Genomic DNA, 20,135 nt, shown 5'->3' with positions numbered 1-20,135 from the left:
CAGTCTCACCCTAATCTGTAAGCAAGTGTGTTAGCAAGATCTCATACCTCTCTGAAAAACCACCAGTAATTTTCTGGTATGGTGCAAACTAAATCCTAATTTAGAAAGAATCTAATTTCCTAAAGCCAACTATCTGCAGGAAAACAACTGTGCTCACAAGAAAGCATTCTTTTATCAATATGGGGAGAGGTTTGGCTTTGGGGAGCCTCCCCACTCCTTCTGGCTCCTGCCACAATAGGGGCTTTGCTCTGTCTAGACTTAATCCACACCTGTTGGTCAGGAACTGTTTGCCTCAAGGTGAATTCACACTACTGCTTGTGGTGAAATACAACAAAAATTTCCCAACTTGACTATTTTGAAGTGTACAGTTCAGCAGTGTTAACTGAAGGTGCTCCTCAACTCGTGATGAGTTTACAAAAACACCCTTTCGACTTAGTATATTTTCAATTTGTGATGGGTTCATCTGGGCATAGCCCCATGGTAAATCAAGGAGCACAATGAATGTGTCTCGCTGTTATAAAGTAGAGAGCTTCTAAAATGACCTGCTGTAAGTCAGGACAGTCTGTACATTCACACTATAGTGGAACCAATTTCCAGAACTCTCTTCTTTCTTATAAAACTGAAGCTCTGTATCCATTGAACTCCCCCTTCTGCCCTGCCCCCAGCTCCTGGCAACAACTATCTTACTTGTTATCTCTGAGAATCTGGCCTCTCTACACACCCCATGTGAATGGACTCATACAATGTTGGGCCTTTTGTGACTGGCTTATTTCACTTAGCCTGATGTCCTCAAGGTTCATCCATGTTGTAGAATATGTCAGAATTTCCTTCCTCTAAAGGCTGACTAATATTCCATTGTACATGTAAACCATATTTTGTTTATCCATTCATCTGCTGATGGACATAGGTTGCTTTGGGCTATTGGGCTATTGTAAATAATGCTGCTATGAACATGGGCATACCAAGCCACCACTTCTTACAACATAGTTTTTGTCATAGAGATTTCAAAAGCCCAGGAACGGCTCTCAGCCCAAGTCCAAGCTCCAGGTACTGTGAGCTTCTCTCCCTCTGAGAGGTCTGCGCATGCTCACTGCTAAGGCACAACACCTATGTGACTGAGAACCAGCTCTGGCCCTCCTGACATCACAAAGCCCAGAAGAGGGGGTCTTTGCCTTTGTCCTGGTAGTCTTTGTTTTACACCAATAAAAATAAAACATGCTAGCAAGAGGGTCAAAAGTAGAACTTCGCTCCCTCCTGTTTTCTATTCTTCCAGGTTCGGCTGCCGTTACACACACAATGTATATCTTTCCAAAGCTTTCCTCCAAACATACACAAAGGTCTACGCTCACTTTATTCTTTATAAAAGTTTGCTTTCTCATTCAGGGTTATCCTCTTTCCACGAAATGTAAAGGTATTGGAAATCTAAAGTATTTCCCATTTTTATGCTATTAAGGACAATGCTGACCTGAATATCTTTATGCATATATGCTTACATAGTCATATTATTGTAGTTTATACATGGAAATCTTAGGTCAAGGTATATGTACATTTAATATTTTAATAGGTACAGTCAATCGCCTTTTTTTTTTTTGAGACAGGGTCTCACTTTGTCGCCCTAGAGTGCTCTGGCATCATAGCTCACGGCAAACTCAAACTCTTGGGCTCAGATGATTCTCTTGCCTCATCTTCCCCAGTAGTTGGGACTACAGGTACCTGCCACAACACCGGTCTATTTTTAGAGACTAGGTCTTGATCTTGCTCAGGCTGGTCTAGAATCAGTGAGCTTAGGCAATCCATCCGCCTATGCTAGGATTACAGGTGTGAGCCATCACTCCCAGCCCAAACTGCCTTTCTAAAGGATTATGCTAATTTACCTGTTAGCTTTAAAGAAAAATTTGAGCTTATTCTTTCAAGTTTAAGGCAAAATATCCAGTCTGTGCCTATTTGATCACTAAATAGTCTCTCCTCACTCCAAACAAACCTAAATAACCTATACTACTTAATTAAAATCTGCTTAGAAAATCTCTGTTAAATTAGTAAAATCAACTATTGTCTCTAGCATTAAGCAAATTTAGTGGGCAAAATGTAGGTGCATATTTCTGTAGATGACAAATTTCAGCATTTCTCCTCTGAGGTAACAGAACATATAAAATTAATCTTGTAAATATTTGCATCTTTTTCTTTCAGGAGTACATAAACATATTTTTAAATACCAATTCTCTCTTGAAAAAAATATTTTTCAATAAACTTTTGCTCCCTGCCTTCTTTGTTGATTTTTAACTGTTTGAAGAATTACAAATTGCCAAGATCAAGATCAAGTTCTCTAAAGCGATTATGCCAATTTGCCTAGGAGAAATATATCCCAGATCCCAATTTTGACTATTTAAGTCCCTTGAATGGTTTGTGTGTGTCACTAGGTAAGCGATTTCACAATTGTATGTCAAATATGAAGATTTTATCAGATAAGGCCAAAAAATAAAAATAAAAATTGGTGACCTGCAAATTAGAAAATGGGTCCTCAGTAGCAACAAATACCCTGGGAGGAGTTTCCTGGGAGGAGAGGCTATATACATCAGAATTATAAATGTTTTTCCTTCTCTGAAAAATAAAGCCAGGACTTGAATGGAGCCCAACCCCCGGGGCCCCCGGGTGGCCCTGGCCGCGTCCCCGGGAGCCCGGGCCGCCTTTGTGTGCTCGCGCGTGCTCTCGGGGCGTGAGTCGGCGGCGCCCACGCGGGGAGGGCCGGAGCGGCTGCAGGGGAGCCGGCTGGCTGTCCTCGTAGGAGGATGGCACTGGTAGATGCTCCGTTGTCATGCGACTATTGATCTGCCTCATTCTGAGGATTCCGGTGGCAAAGTGACCCACCCTCCCGAGCCTGTCCCCTCCCCTCCTCGCTCCCCGCCCGCCGGTTCTCCGGCTGCCGAATCCCGTCGCCGCTGCTCTGCTCGCCTCCCCCTCTCATTCCTCCGGCTCCCGGATTCCCGAAGTTATTAGGAGAAATAAGGTAGCCGAGGGGACCACATGGAAGTTGTGACAGCTCCCGGCGGCGGCGCGCCCCTTTCGTGTGTGCCGGTACCTCGGCTCAGGAGTTGCCAGCTGACACGTTGAATGAAGGAGGTCCCCTTGCCAGCCAACCTGCTGCCGGGATGGGCCACTGCTGCTGCAAGCCTTATAACTGCCTTCAGTGCCTGGACAAGACGGTACTTTGCCTTCCCTCTCTCTCTCTTCTTCCCCCTCCTCCTTTGCAAGGACAGAGAGAAAGCAGCGAGGCAGCCACCTCCGTGCCTGTCCCCTAGCATGCCTGTGCGCTTTGTTGGTGAGCTGGAGGCTCCCTTTACTCGTTCCAATGTGCTGAATTGTGAGTGGTGCTCACAGAAACATTTGATCTCACATACTCTGCAGTGCCTTACATAATTCTTTATTCCTGCAGTCTCGAATGGAACTGTTGCATTCTCCTGAAATAGTAGGGCTCTGCTCAAACATCTTGAAATCCAAACCGCGGAAATCCTTGGAATATTCTTAATGCATTTGAATGTACCTGCGAAACCTAAGACGGTCCAGTGGGAGAATTTAGATTAGCTAGGCCTGTTCTTCTTTGCCAAGGGCTAACTTTGAAAGTTTACCACTCTTTCTGTAAAAAACGGCATCCATCCTTGTAATTTATATTCTTAACATCAGAGAAGAAAGTACACCTGTGTAGTTTTTCTCTCTGTATTTTGCATCTCAGAGGGATGGATAACACAGAGGGGAAAACTTAAAAGAGCCACAGAGAGTCTGAGGGTGTGTTCAAGTCTTCACAGGGAGGAAACATTCACAGCCAGGGAACTGAAAATAGAGTATGGGAGAGAATTGTGTAGCAATGCTCACACAAAGCCTTTCTTTGCTTTTGACATTTGCCTACTCTGTGAGCCTGCAGAGGGATTAGATTGTGCTTTTAATTTCCCTGCTAGAAATCAGTGGCCAAGAACTCTTGTCTCTGTGATAGATTTTATTACCATGTACATTTGGATTTCTCAAAGATGCATGGAATGGAATTTCACAGGGGGTTGAAATTGCCTCCTTTCTGCCCAGAAGGAGATGAGCTATCTTCTAGATAGCTGGAGGTACAGTGTGTGACCAGGCGTAGGAAAATATATGGCTCAATATAAAACTCATAACAAGGCAGCCACTTGGGAACATCTAGTTACCGGTCCTGCTAATGAACTTTGACCTAAAGTAGAGTTACAAACCACCTAAGAAAATTAAACCGATACCTTAAAAGCCGCTTAGCACTTTTGTTCCAATAGAAATAACTACTTCAATGGAGTTGGCTTTGCTACCATGAACATGAACTGAAATATTTATATACACATGTATGTGCTTTTTATTTTTATTTTTTTCACATTTATGTGCTTTTAACAAATAGAAATATAAAACATTTGCATTTTACACCATGTTGTCTACAAATTCAACATTGAAGTGATTCAGTCCTTTTTAAAGAAAAGTCGCAAAAGGTGTTAAAGGGAAATTTCCAACCATAGTTACAGTAAAAGAGAAAGTTTTCTATACATACAACAATACTCTAAAGTTCATATTTCTAAACCCTGGTACAAAATTTCTAGAAGTAGAGGGTATAATGTGTAGGCCTTTTTGGTGGAAAAAGTATATTTTAAAGTGAATCTGTTTCCCTGATTTGTTTCAAATCAGGTTCTTGAAAATAATTTTCCCTATGTCATGGTTGAAGAGATTTTAGAAGATAATTCAATACCATTTCATCTTTTTAGCTGTGTGATGTTTAAGTAACTTCTAAATGTTTTAGCTTTGAAACGTCAAACTCAATACTGACTATTCTTTACTGGCAAAAACTTTAAAATGTTATTTATGAACTTTTTCATCTTGTTCACACTCAGTTTTTGACTTTTCCTTGCTATATTTCTGAATGGTATGCCCATTTGAGGTTTTATAGATACATATTCATAGGTGTTCTTTTAAGGAATTGAGGACTTACTTTTTTAAAATAAGAAAAAAAGTGTTGTTTTATACATGCCTTTTAGGATCACTTGACAAGCAATATGCCAAAATCATTTATTTATCTCATGGTCACCTACCCACTGGGCTAGGAGCCCAAAGTTATATGTTGGGAGCAATGTAGGATTCCACTCCGACCTAACTTTAGAAATCAGTACTCCTCCAAACCCCACAATAAAATCCTTCAGTCTGCCAATCACCTCTGACAAGCCCAACATTCACATAGATGACAAGAAGCCTGATAAAATTGTTGATAGAGTTGCTTCTGTACTTTGCATCACAGAGCCTAGATTCATAAACCTTAAAAAAAAAAAAAAAACACTTCCACAGAACTTTGTATAGATACAAAATCTAAAACTTCATTTTGAGAAATAAAAACAAATGTTATTAACAGTTTGATCATAGTACTACAAAAGATGCCCTAGAAAATATGGTGGGACAATTAAAGATACTCTTCAAGTAATCCATTTCAGAGGTGGGGTATAGTTCCATGCTTCTTTAGTGTTGAATCATTAGGGGACACTAGAATCTTCCTTAGAGTATAAAATGGAGGGATAAAAACCCTGTTAAATGGTTTTTAAAAGCTGTTTGTGCTTATGTATGTCCAACTTATAAAAAGCTGTCTGTGCCTAGTTACTATGGGGATGAGCAAAGAATTCTTAAAAGGCATGCCCTGCCTTGTGTGGTTTACCAATAATGGGTTTAGTTGTTCTTATACTTCTTCCAGAGAGATCACAGCTGGGGTGGGCAGCAATAACGCATACAGGGCAATTAGGCAGGAATGCAAAACTGGGATGGAAGGAAGTGAAAGTTGTGTTGTACTGACCATACCTGTTTCTAAAATTCATTTTTATTTTTTTGTAGAGACAGAGTCTCACTTTATCGCCCTCAGTAGCGTGCCATGGTGTCACATAGCTCACAGTAACCTCCAGCTCCTGGGCTTAGGCAATTCTCTTGCCTCAGCCTCCCAAGTAGCTGAGACTACAGGTGCCCACCACAATGCCTGGCTATTTTTTGTTGCAGTTTGGCCAGGGTCAGGTTTGAACCCACCACCCTTGGTATATGGGGCCGGCGCCCTACTCACTGAGCTACAGGCACTGCCCCTGTTTCTGGAATTTAGAAGAAATTAGGCTAGAACCATAGGTGAGCTTTCCTGGAAAAAGTAGAACACGAATTACACTTTGAGTTGGAATTTTATTAAACTGAAGAGAAGGAATTTATTCCAAGCAAGGAGTACAGGAAGAAAGATATTTTAGCCCAATATTGATGCAATGTGAGAGAGGAAATCTTGTAAACACAGCAGGAAATACAGTACGCAGGGACTACGGGTGAAAATTTCAACCTGATAGGTTTTTTAACTTGCCCAGGTTTGCTGAGTTAATAAAAGTGGGCTTTTTGAGCAGAGATGCAATCTTTGAAAAAACTCATCTTCAGATATTTTGAAAGGAATGGTATGACCCACGAAGGCCATCAGACACCCAGATGAACCCCAAAGGGTTCATTCTCACGTGGGTTCAACATGGTGCAGCTCTCTATATGTACAGAAACTCCTTCTTAACCTCCCTACGTTGATCGTTGTTAGCATTGTTGAGTTATTAAGAGAAATAAGCTACATGTGTAAACTAGAATATTAGCTTGCGTTTTAACAGTAAGAAATACAGGCGCCTGTAATCCTAGCACTCTGGGAGGCTGAGGTGGGAAGATTGCTTGAGCTCAGGAGTTCAGAAACGAGAACTCATCTCTGTTTTAAAAAAGAGAGAGAGAGAGAGGGAAGAAAAGAAAAATTAGCCAGGCATTGTATTGGGCACCAGCAGTCCCAGCTACTTGGAAAGCTGAGGCAGGAGGATCACTTGAACCCAGGAGTTTGAGCCATGACGCAGTCTACCCAGGGTAACAGAGTGAGACTCTGTCTCAAAAAAAAAAAAAAATTACAGTAGAACCTCCATAGCTGGCCACCTCCCTACAGTGACCACCTCCTTAAGTTGACCTAATTTTCATAAACGGGACATGCATCACATGTACCTATTAATACAATAGGCCTAGTTCCTGATATTGACCACCTGGACGTGTTGGCCAGTTTCTTACAGTCCCTTGGGTGGTTAACTTACAGAGGTTCTACTGTATAATGATGAGCGAACAATAACAAGCCAGTAAACATGTTATTTCTTTTAAGAGTCAGAAGTCTAGCTTTGTAACAAGCTTTGATGAGAATGGAATCTGAGCCAGCAAGTTATGTTACTTAAAGAATCCTGAGGGTGCAGAACCTGGTGGATCCATGTCCCATTGTCTCCACTGCCTGAAATGGGCTTGGGAAGGAAGGCTGTGTGATTTTTACTGGCCCCCCTGACTGTCTTTTCTAAGCTTTCTTTGGTATCCAACTCCCCTTGGAATGGACTTGTTCTTTCTCAAAGGTGTTAATAAATTCAATCTGATACCAAGTCTTGCTGGTTTAGGTATTATCCCTCCCTTAGGGATATCTCCTTTTGTATATCTCTACCCTAACCTTTTATGTGTTGATTATAATCTCAAAGGCTATTCTTACCTTTTCTCTAAATTCTTGGTAGGGGTGGGAGTTGGGAGAAGGCACCTCACATGTTACAGGGGTATACGGGTATGAGGGTATGCGGGTATGTGGGTGTGGGGAGGGTGCTCTGACAGTAATAAATGTGGGCAAGTGATTAGAGGAGGATAGAATCCAGAAGGGTTAAGAAACTTCTTAAGTGATACATTTAATCGGTTTAAGATTAAAAATCAGAGTACTGGCTAATATTCCTTTCTCCAGCACTTACTCTAAGATCTAGAATTTCTGAGCATTGCTGCTTTGAATTGGCATTCCTTCTCCTTGGCCCCATTAATCTCTGTCCTTTCCAGTTGCTCATTAGTAATCCAGGTATGGTATGATACTCCCCTATTAACAACAGCCTTTGGGGAAATCTAGATATTTTTTAACCAGCAACTCTTTCCCACAAGCACAAGAGCTTATGCTGAAATTATGCATTTTTAAATTAGGCATTCAGATTTCTTTTAATATAAGGTATCACTTTGCTCGATTTTTTCACACAAGTAGACACTGAAATGTACTGAAGAGTATTAAATGTGAAAGATACTTTGTTTTTGTTTGTTTGTTTTTATTAAATCATAGCTGTGTACAATAATGCAATCATGGAGTACAATGAGCTGGTTTTATATACAATTCGAAATATTTTCATCAAACTGGCTAACATAGCCTTCATGGCATTTTCTAGTTATTGTGTTAAGACATTTATATTCTACACCTAGTAAATTTCACATGTACCCTTGTAAGATGTACCGTAGGTGTGGTCCCACCAATTACCCTCCCTCCACACATCCTCCCCCCCCTTCCCTCCCCTCCCTCTCCCCTTTTGGATATTTCGTTTTTGACCAGCTATATTAAGTGTCATTCCAGAGTAGAAAAGCAGATCATTATATAAAAAACGCAGAGGCCTTGGTGTTAATTATATGTGAAAGATATAATACTTACTGATTAACTCAAGACATGGTATCAGTGCTGCCTCAGAGCTGTAATAACTGAAATGAAAACAAAGGTCAGTCCACCTCTCAAGGGATTTTTTCACAGAGCCACATTATGAATCTGGCCAGTCTTCATAATACTCATACTGAAGTGAATGCAGTACTCACAAAAGATGGTATGAAAACAACTCTGAAGACATGTTCTGTTTCTGTCACCTTATGGCTGGTTCATTTTGAAAATGCAAAGATAGTGTTTACCTTTTAAGACAAAGTTCTGCTATGCTGATTTAAGTCCTAACCTAAACTCACTCACAGAGCCCAGAGTGAAAAGCAATATCGTTTGAGGGGAAGAATGAAAAATTCTTTAACCTCTTTGCAATTTAGTGTGTACGTGTGTCACACTGGAATTTTAAAATTCATAGTAAATAAGATCTGGATGTTTACTGGAAGACCAGAATTCCATAGATCTCTTAATCCCATGCGTAGTTCTTTTGTCTAGCTTGGAAAAATATGGTTTGGCTCACAGGGTTGGATTTTTCTGATCTGCACTGGTTCCAGAGCAGGCTAAAAATACAGGAAAGATTAGTTGGGAGTCTCTGGGCTTATGCATATATATTTTAGTTTACATACATAGGTATATGTCTCTTCTTTAACAAAAACTCAGATAGGGAAGAAGGAACTAATAAAAATGCTTATTAGAACTATGGTGAACTTTATGCACTTGTCCTCAGGACGCAAAGGGAATGTAGGGCATATCACAGACAAGAGGCAGAAAGTTGGAGAGAAAACAGGAGTGGGGGAGTGGGCTGACAGAGGCGCCCAGAAAGTCCTTGGAGCTTTTTTGCATCACTGGTCTTCTTGGCCTTTGCCTGGGGTGCTCTCTCCATGCCCTCTTGCTTATTCATCTTCTGTTCTCAGATTAAATCTCTAGGACAGCCTTGCCCTGTTGAGTTAGGTCAAGTTGTTTTGTAATTGTTCACCCATTCACTGACTCTCTGGGAAACAAGCTCCTTGAAGGCCGAAATGTTGTGTGTGGCACATAGTAGGCACTCAGTAAGTGCGTGTTATTTTGTATAAATTTCCTATTTTTGGATTAATTGGGGTGAAAGTGCCTCAGATTCACCCAGCATTCCGTTTTGACAGTAAACAGGCGTTGCTGCTGGTTTCTGTTTGAGGAGGGGCACAGGTGGCTGATGCCTAGGTGTAGTCACAGCAGTGATGCTAATCAGAGGAGGCATTTTTACTTCCTAATTTCCACCAACTTCACACGGTAGCATCAACTTTCTGCAGAGATAACTCCCATTGACCAAGCGTGTTAACATAACAGAGTGTGAGGGCAGTGTCTGTGGTTCAAAAGGGTAGGGCGCTGCCCCATATGCCAGAGGTGGTGAGTTCAAACCCAGCCCCGGCCAAAAATAAAAATAATAATAATAAATAAAAATAACAGAGTGTGGCAGGCTTGGTTGGGGGGGTGGCCACACATCTAGTTGCTTGAAGTTAGTGGCGTGACTATAAATTTTCTGCTTTGCCAGGCTTCTCCAGCTAGGTAAAAGGCAGCACCCTCCATGAGTTTGTGAAGGACCTTAGCACTGGGAACCATGTCTATTTAGAAGGAAGTGTGAGCTTCACTGTGGCCAACTTGCAATGGTATGTTTGGGGCAAGAGGTGTAGGGAGTCAGTTGGATGGTTCATGAGAATAACTCATCTTGCATCTTACTCCATCTGTAAATAAGATATATATCATTCTGAAATGAATAGAGAACTCAGAGTGCAAAGAGAAGAAGAGTACATGGTCCAGTTAATGAGGCAACTAAGAAGATGCAGCTGCTGGATTAGGACTTGGATGAATGTTCCCTAAATGTCCATTACTAGTTAAGCCTGTCATAGAATAAACTGAAATTTTAGAAGAATGGCCTTCTTAAGGCTTTGCAGTTTCTGGACTGTATCACCAGGATAGTTTGGATGGTTAATACTGAGTTCTATTTTTAGCCCACTTGAGTGAAAACAGGAGCTCATGGACTTGGCACCAGTTAGGAATTTTCCACTCATCCCCCATTTAGAGAAGCACCAATCCAACCCTGGGCTGTGAGGGGAGGCCTTGCTCATATTTCAGTCATCCTGTGGTGTCATCACCCTGGACCTGGCTTAGATGGGGGAATCAAGGGGAATGGGGATTTGATATCCTTTCAAAGATAGTCCTGGGTGTTTGACAGAACTACGGGTTTTGCAAGACCACGCTTGATTCTGTTGCACATGATGGATAGAGGGATAACTTTTTGAGGCAAGGAGCCATGAGTGGAAGGTTCCTTTAAGTTCACCTCTTGCCTAAGGAACAATGTTCCTGCAGTCACAGAGCTGTTGACTCATTTCATTGCAGGGTAGCATTACATCATTCTGGGTTGGCTTTCAGGAAGCAAAAAGTAACTTACTTGATGCAGAGAATTCATAAATTAGAAGACTTGATATCATTTCAAAAAACAAGCACTTAAGGAAGAAGGGCTGTTGCCAAGCCGCCCAGGCTGGCCTCAGCGAGGCAGAGGTGAGCTTTGCCAGCATCTTTCTCCAGACATATTCAGAGGCCATGAGAAAGTGTCCTTCTAGAGGTTGTTGGGAAAACTAAATAGCTGTCCTATCAGAAGTTACAGCCCCTGCAGGCAGTGCTGCAGTGGGCCCAAATCTGGAAATGTACCGACGTATAACCACAGACCAACACCAAGGACAAACACAGGTAGTTCAGGCTGTGGGGTGGACTGTAGTTTCATTCAGACAGAGGAGTCAGGATCTGAGACCTGAAAAGCTTCGTGGGAATAAGTGCTCAGACCCCTGTGAGGATCAGTGAGATTTGAATCCTGCTGTTACGTCTATCTATCTAAGTATGAATAGGAGGAAAGAGTCTTGGTGTGTTCGTGTTTGATGAACAGTGTGAAAACTCCTGTGTGTTTGATGAACAGCGTGATGATGGGTGAAAACTCCTGCCTCTGTCATTTCCTGGTGGGTTGTGCAGGCCTGGTCACTTCACCAAAGAGCCCCAGTGTCCTTTTGTATAAAAGGAAATAAAATCCAGGGCCTCTGGGGTGTTTGAAGCTATAAATGAAGTCAAAGGCTCAGCAGACTTAAGGCTGGACCATAGAGAGTGTTTGGTAAATGTTAGCATAAATAACCCTTAGTAATTAGTAAATGATATTTAGCCAGAATTTACCCGAATTTAGCCATCGAGTTCTTTGCTTATCTTTGGCAGCCACTTAGTGACTAGTTTAAAGCCAGGTGATTTTATAGCCTGAGTTTGAAGAAGGTGTGAACAAGATGGGTGGGACCATCTGCATTCGGTCTTCTTAGCTCTTTCCATGGCCTCTGCTTCCCTAAACGGAGCCTCTGCTTCCCTAAACGGAGACGGTAGGAGGTCTCTACTCTCGCTTCCATTTCCTTCCTACTTCTCAGTCCCTCTCTCTCTCTTCCCGTCCCTTCCATTTCTTTTCTTGCTTCTTATGTTTTATTCTCTCACTTTGTTCCCCTCAATCTTATTTATGTTTCTCCTGAAGCAGTGGTTCTCAACCTTCCTAATGCACCGATATATTTTTATTGTTACAAAGGGACCATGACCCACAGGTTGAGAACCACTGTCCTAAAGCAACAGCTGGGTGGGGAAGGCCTGCCCACCAAGGCAAAGTGATTCGCCTCTGAAGGTCATCATCAACAATCTCCTATGGGCGGCACCTGTGGCTCAGTGAGTAGGGCGCCAGCCCCATACACCAAGGGTGGTGGGTTCAAACCCGGCCCCAGCCAAACTGCAACGAAAAAATAGATAGGCGTTGTGGCAGGCGCCTGTAGTCTCAGCTACTCTGGAGGCTGAGGCTAGAGAATCGCCTAAGCCCAAGAGCTGGAGGTTGCTGTGACCTGTGACATAACGGCACTCTACCAGGCGTGACAAAGTGAGACTCTGTCTCCAAAAAAAAGAAAGAAACAATAGTCTCCTCCCTGATCAGCCCTGTCCCCAAGCACACCTGTCCCACTCACAGCGCTCTTAGCCACTCCTTCCCAAAATGCCTGATTTTTCTGTGGCTGGAAAATGCAGGCTGATTGTTATGATATGGGAGATGCCTACAGCGTGACACTGTTGACATCCCGCAGGGGATCACTACTGGGAACTGAGGGAAATGCTGGCTTTGGATTAGAAATTAGAGTTAGTTTGTTATTTTTGTTACATTCTAGTTGTTCACTACCTGGCCTGGTCTATGCCTTTGCTACTCTCAGAGCGATGAGAGTAAGCACCATAGAAATGCTATATTTCTGGACTGATGAGAATAGTATTTCAGTCCTGTGGCTGAATACTATTCAGGAATTAGAGTGTTCAGAATTATTCATGATAGTGGAAAGCAGTTAGTTTTTTGACTGTAAAGTTATTTCAAGGTAAATACTAAAATTGACCCACCCCAAAATACCTGTAGTAACAAGTTGGTTGTCAGCTGGATCCCTGTGATCTGATTAGGATGCTTTTCCTGTACCAGGTTTCCCAATCTTTGAAGCAAATCGAAATGTAGCATAAAATCAGGGAAGATCAGGAAGATAATTTAAAAACCAGAGCATAAACCTCATATGGAAGTTCTGAACATATTTAGATAATTAATATGGAAAATCACCTATTATATGTAGGATGTTATCCAGTTGCTCATGAAATAACACAAAGCAGCAGAACTACAACAATTAACATTGGCACGAGCTTATTCAGTGCTGGACACTATTCTAACTACGTCACATACCTTAATTTATTTAACTTTCACGACAACCTCATGCAGTGGGCATGACATTGAAGTAACTTCATTTCATGATTAACAAAATTATACTTGGGGCTCAGCGCCTGAGGCTCAAGTGGCTAAGGCGCCAGCCACATACACCTAAGGTGGCGGGTTCGAATCCAGCACGGGCCCGCCAAAAACAACAATGACAGCTGCAACCAAAAAATAGCCGGGCGTTGTGGCGGGCACCTGTGGTCCCAGCTACTTGGGAGGCGGAGGCAGGAAACTCGCTTGAGCCCAAGAGTTGGAGGTTGCTGTGAGCTGTGATGCCATAGCACTCTACCCAGGGGGATAGCTTGAGGCTCTGTCTCAAAAAAAAAAACAAACAAAATTATACTTGGTATAATTGCTAGCCTTGAAATTCAGGGAAAGCAAAGGATGCTATGGGCCGATATTGATGGAATTTCTTTCTACAGTAGGTCCTTGGTCTTGGAGATTCAAAGAATGAACCAACTACCACACAGATCAGTGATAAGATAGGATGTATTAGATAGAAAAGAACACAGGAGGAAGGAAAGGCACCAGAGCCTCTGGCAGAGGGGGGAGACCCAAGTGGGAGGTCCCATGTGGGTCTTTTGTCTGGAGGGTTATATACCATTTGTAAACTAGGAGGTCTTGAGAGGTAAACTTGGCCAGGACTTGGCAGAGGGAAGACAGCTTTTCAATGTTGATTAGTGAGTGAGTGTATTAACTGGTGAATGTCTTTCTGGCCCTGGGCAAAAGTGGCAGGGAGTCGACCTCAGAAGAGGCCGGCTTACCTGAAATACTGGCAAAACTGCTTTTCTCTAGTCTTGCTTGTATCCCAAGAGTACAGTTTGGAGAAAAGAAATCTGTTTAGGCCTGGAAAGAGGGTCCTTGTCCAGCCCAGAATGGGGGAACCTTGTATCACTGGGAAGGAAAGCACGCCAGGCATGAGATGGGGGAAGGGTTGTCTGTTGGGTTTTAGTCTGTGCAAGCTGCTATCAGAAAATACCATAAATTGGGTCCCACAGCGGAAACTTACTTCTCACATTTCCGGAGGTGGGATGTCCAAGGTCTAGGCGGAGGAAGATCCAGTGTGTGGTGTAGGCCACTCTCTCGTAGGTGACACCTTGCTGCACCCTCACAGGGCAGAAGGGGCAGGGCTGCTCTCCGGGCCCCCTGTTATAGGGGCACTGACCCCATTTATGAGGGCTCATGACCTGACCACCTCCCGAAGTCTTCACCTCCCAGTACCTTGGGGGTTAGGATTTCAGTGTATGAATTTGGGGTGAAGACACACACATTCAGACCATAGCAGCATCCATTGTCTCTCAAAGGATGAATTTTCTTATTGCTTCATTTTCTTAAGCGAACCATTGACTAATAATTGTTAATTCCTGTGCCTAAAATAACACTCAGTTTATTATTAAAATAGGTTGGGGGGTTTTGTTTGGTTTTTTTTTTCAAACAGAATCTCACTTTGTTGCTCTGGGCTAAGTACCACGGAGTCATAGCTCAAGCAATCTTCTTGCCTCAGCCTCCCCAGTAGCTGAGACTACAGACACCTGCCATAATGCCCAGCTAGTTTTTTTATTTAAGTAGAGACAGGGTCTCAGTCTGCTCAGACAGGTCTCAAACTCTTGAGCTCAAGCATCCACTGGCCTTGGTCTCCCAAAGTGCTGGGATTACAGGTGTGAGCGCCCCAAAATAGGGCTGTACTTTTGGCATTATGAATATTATGGTATTGCTTAGCAAATGCCCTTTGAGTAGCCCAAGACCCACCTGTAAACCCAAAGTAGCACACGTGTTACCCGCATGTAAATGCAGCAGATTCAGGAACAAGAGTGTGAGAACTGCCTGGTCTTATCCTGCACAGGTTCATCACAGGTACAGAGACCAAAGGTGGAGGTGGTTAGGAAGGAACGTTCACAAGGCCCAGATGACATTCAAAATACCTTCTATAAAATGACAGAGACTTTCTCAGAAGGCCTCTATTTTTGGTATCTCTAAATTGAAGAGAATTTATTTATATAGCACCTCTTTCCTGGTTATTATGAGTAGTAAAATTATAATAAACCGTTGATGGTGTCTCAACAACCCAATTCAGCATATTTTCCACTACTTCTCTGTTTTATGTCACAGGACATGTTAGATTTGAAAACAACTTAGCCGTCATTTAGTTACGTCTGGCATTTTTTTGCACTAAATGATCCCTCAAGTGTGGGATTTCCTCTTTTTCCTTCTGTGGATGCTGATAGTGTAACAAAAAACTTGGAAACCTGAAGTCTTCTTGTTGCTCTTAATTACAAAGACAAATGTTTCCTGTTGTCTTCCACTCTGATCTTTATTATTCATTAGGTAGCTAACTATGTATGCACAAACGGGTAAGTTCAAGGAACAGTTGGTAAAGCAAGCATTTGCCATCGCAGAAATACAGCACAGACTTTTTATGGTCAAAAATCTCATCATAGTGAGAATAATTAACAGTGTATAATAATGTATGACAGTAGATTAATATGTGGGACATAAACATACAAAAAATTATTGCAAGATGATACAGAAGGGTGTAATCTAGAGGAAAAAAAAAAGCACAGCCATGGGTATTATTAATATTATCTCGCAAGCTGTGCCACTTGAATGTGATACAAATGAATGAGTCAGACTTGGCTTTGTAAGTTTTTATATGCTTATATAATGAGAAAATTATCTCCTTAAGGGCTGGACTTATAAATATTTGCTTAATATGATTCATTAATTAAACATGTGAAAGTGCTTATCTAGCATAAAACTAGGGGACTCTCGGTATCCGTTTTGTTTTTTCAGAATGAAAGTGCCCTTGTGAAAGAAAAAGAGCTGTCACTCGAACTTGCAAACATCAGGGATGAAGTTGGTAAGTAGGGCATTGACAATGAGGAGCATAAAGAATGTCTTTCCTGATTCCTATGAATGTGTAACAAAAGCAATTATGTCTCCTACAATAAGCCAGAGCAAACCTCTCTGGACTGAATGAGGCATCTTACCCGGCACAGCGGTAGGCTGCCGTCGCCTTAGCAGGGGGCCATAATTTTTACATCTCTGTTGTTATAATGATAGTTTCATAACAGTTCACAGTGGGACTAATCTCTTCGCAGGTGGCAGCACACACATCAGTCTTCATCCATCTAGGTCCCCTCCGATGACATGAGGTGCTGTCTGTAAGACGCAGCTGTTCCACCACGGCCAACCACTGTATATACCCTGCCCTGAAACACTCAGTCAACCAGAACAAGGTCAAAGACACAAATCTGGTTAGATTAAAAATATGAGGGTTCATGTTGAAATTCCTAATCTGTGACTGACGGGACAGTCTAGTTCAGTCTGAACCATAGAGACCTTACACACCAGGGGATGATCTCCGGACCCTGGGGATATGATCAGAGACAGGCTGGCCTAGCGTGGTGTTTGCCAGGCTCTCATTTCTCAATCCTATTTTTTTCTCTTGACCATCTGTTCCTCTGTTTCTCCAGGAATCAGTCAGCAAAGGTGAAATAAACATGGCCTGTTCCCATGAGACTGCTAATCCTCCCCTTACCAGTAATCCTTTCTCCTCCATCTAGTGTGGTCCTGTGAGCAGCCCACCATGTACAAAGGGGTTAGAACAATCCCAGCTAGCCTCAGCAGACTTCCCCGGGGACCACAGGCCCTAAAGCAAGTCCCAAACACAGCTTTCCCCCATTTTTTTCCTATATTTCTTTTTAATTTTTTTTCCCTCCCCTGTGAAGTTGATGACTTCCTTTGTGATTGAGATAGGTCAGCAGTGGTCTCTTCTTCCCTCTAAGGAGAGCAGGCTCCTGGGATAGCAACAGGGCCTGTCCCAGCCTTACCTGCATGTGATCCAGTGCAGCAGGACTCAGCTACGCTGCTGGGCCACCCCTGAGGAGAAGCCCAGGGGATTAACCTAGGTATAGGCTTCTCCAAGTGAGAGGCAGAGTATGCAAGGAACAGCAATCCTGGGAAACCTAGGTCCCCTGAGGGCGGAGTCTGGCCAGGAGGGGCAGGGGGAGTTAGCATTTGCCCTCACATCCTTTTTTGTTACGTTTGTTTTCATGGAGATTGAGTCTCATTTCTCTAAATCTCCACCATCCCTTCTAACCTGCTGTGTGCTGGGTGTCACTCAAAATGGCATTCTCAAAGATAGACCTAGGGTTAACCTCATTGCCATTGCTGTGGCTCCTGTAGTTGAAGCCTCTGTGCCCACCTGAGTTCCTTCAGCAGTGTGGCCACATTCAGGGGCCAGCTGTCCACTCTTGTCCTCAACAGCTCACCCTGAGTGACCCCCACTTTTTCAGGAAGGGAAGCCCTGCATACACTTGGCAATGGTGACCGTCCCCAGTGCTGTGGATGTTACCATTCCTCTTTAAGGAGGATTTTCCACCCATGCACGAAGGGAGCCATTGGTTCCCTATGAGATCGGGCTGTCCTCCTGTGTGTGCACACTGTACACACATGCACACACAAATGTGCACACATGCACAATGAGGGCCTTGTTGATTCCCTGCTGTCTCTCCAAAAGGATATTCCTCCTCCTCGCTGTCTCATGGACAGTGTTATCAAACTGGTTCCTCCTTCCTCAACTGATTAACTGCCAAGCCCACCTTCTCCAACCCCACCCTCATTGGGCCCTGCACTCCCTACTCTCACTCTCCATGCTGGGTTTGATCTGTGCTGTCCTTCAGGTCAATTTCTAGGCAACATGGTGGTGGGGACAGCTGAGAGTCCTTGGCCTGGTTCCCTTCTGGAGTCACACCCGACCTGTGTGAGCAGCTCAGAGACAGATAGAGGTTATTCACACTGACCAGAGTGTCTCACTTTTTTTCACAGTTTCATACCAAATAAATTCCTTACAGCTTTATTTATTAAGTAGGTAGGGCTGAGCAACTTAAGTTTGTGTATCCTAACTACCGAGCAGCCATTTGAAAAACAAGATAAATTGCAAGAAAAAGAATAATATTTTTGTTTCATTCTTTAGGAACCATGATTGCTTGCTGATAGCAAGTGTGGGCCTGTAGGAGCCTGCATAACTTCTCAGACCTTGAGATCAGATTGGATTGTTTTGTTTCACAATCGATTTTCACTCCATAATTTTATCAAACAGAACTCAGCTCCACAAAGATAAGATACCATCAGGAGGAATGAAGTCTGAGCTGATGTCCATACCATGAACTCTACCCAGCCAGTAGCCCACACAGTGTCCCACAGAGATCCAGCCCTGATGAGTGTCCCTCAGATTCTAAGATACCCTGTGGTGCCCCTGGGAATTTGCTGCAGTGACTCAGGGTGCCTCTTGACACAGTTTGGGAACCATATTAGTGACTTTTCTCTGTCCCTGGTGGCTGAGAGAGGGAGCCTGAGGATGGACGGGTCCTCAGAGACTCAGGAAACAGAAGTTGCTCATATGCAGCTGGTTCATCCAGAAACCTGTACACATCACCCCATGTGGTTTATACTCCCTGCTGCCTTTTCTTCCCCTTAATTTAGGGAGCGATAGAAAAGCATTGAATTGGCCAGTGAGATGACTCACATCTGTAATCCTAGCACTCTGGGAGGCCATGGTGAGTGGATTGTTGGAGCTTAGGAGTTTGAGATCAGCCCGAGCAAGAGTGAGACCCTGTCTCCATTAAAATAGAAAAATTAGCAGGGCATTATGGTAGGCGTCTATAGTCTCCACTACTCAGGAGGCTGAGGCAAGAGGATCACTTGAGCCCTGGAGTTTGACATTGCTGTGAGCTATGACAGTATGGCACTCTAGCCTATGTAACAGAGTGAGACTCTGTCTATAAAAAAAAAAAAAGCATTGAATTAATATATTTTCTCCACATTTTTTGTTTGAGGAATATCAAGTCGATAGCCCTGAAATGCTATAAGTCAATCTCTGAGAATATTTCTCCGTGAGATGGCTCCAGGGCTTGGTGGTTCTGAGCTTGGGCTTTGAGTTCAGGTAGGGTGAGCTGGTTGACATCTGCCCTCAGGCTCCCCTTCACAGAATGGGAAGTCACCGAAGGCAGTGCTGATGAAGCACGCAGTAAAGGTGAGCCCCCCGTAGCTACTAGGTATGTAGCACCATAAATGGTAAAGCTAGATGACAAAATTTTCCGCTCTAGGGCAAAAGACATCTATAGCCCCTGCAATCATAGGCAAGCTTTGGATCAGGGGACCCTGTGCATTCGGACGCAACTGAGGTGGGTGTGCCAAGTCCAATGCCATTTCTCTCTGTACTTTCCTGAGGCTTCTAAACGCAGCAGGCTCTACACAAATTACACTGTGTTTTTGGTTTAAGTCTTGTTTGATTTCTGCATTAGTGCTAAGAATAGAACCAAAATTATCTACCAAATAAAAAGGCTACCAGAGGGAAAACAGAAGACCTGGGTGGCACCACAGCCTGGCCCTTTCAGCCCAGCCTTCGTCCTCTGTGGGCACATTAGCAGAATCCATGCTGGAGATTACATTTGTGAGAGAAGAAAGACATAAGGGATATGGGGATCAGCTATCACCCACAAGTCCCTGACTTCTGGAGTCTGTACTCTAACACACCTGAGAACCCCTGACAGTGTACTGGTGTGAAGGGAGAAGAGAACTAAGTGTACAAGCCTGGCTTAAGAACGATCCCTGGGGACAGCTGTGGTCAGTCCCATTCCATCACTACTGGCCCTGTCCTTATTCACACCTCTTGTCAGCTGCGTCTGATGGGAGCTGGAGAAGGGCAGTGTGGGGAAATGTGGGGGAGATAGAATCTCTAAAGACTTTGAATTCAGGGTGGAGGAAGATAAGAAGGTACAAAAATCAGAATAATGCAGGTATATTTATTGCAGATAAATTATTAATGTATTGGCTGGCCTGTCCCTC

At 43.3% G+C, this 20,135-nt stretch overlaps 1 protein-coding gene across 1 annotated transcript in view; it reads left to right on the top strand.

Annotated features, from left to right (window-relative positions):
* The window catches only part of MTUS2 (microtubule associated scaffold protein 2), a 406,145-nt gene that overhangs the window by 326,913 nt on the left and 59,097 nt on the right, over positions 1 to 20,135 (top strand). The window contains exon 9 of the mRNA XM_012810001.2: positions 16,077 to 16,143. Coding sequence (XP_012665455.1) covers positions 16,077 to 16,143 — 67 coding nt within the window. The remainder of the gene's footprint in view (positions 1 to 16,076; positions 16,144 to 20,135) is intronic.

This window comes from Otolemur garnettii, unplaced genomic scaffold, assembly GCF_000181295.1.
Source record: "Otolemur garnettii isolate 467f Iridium unplaced genomic scaffold, OtoGar3 scaffold00120, whole genome shotgun sequence".
NCBI classification, from domain to species: domain Eukaryota; kingdom Metazoa; phylum Chordata; class Mammalia; order Primates; family Galagidae; genus Otolemur; species Otolemur garnettii.
The sequence above is the reverse complement of the archived record's forward strand: the minus strand, read 5'-3'. Positions and strand labels throughout refer to the sequence as shown.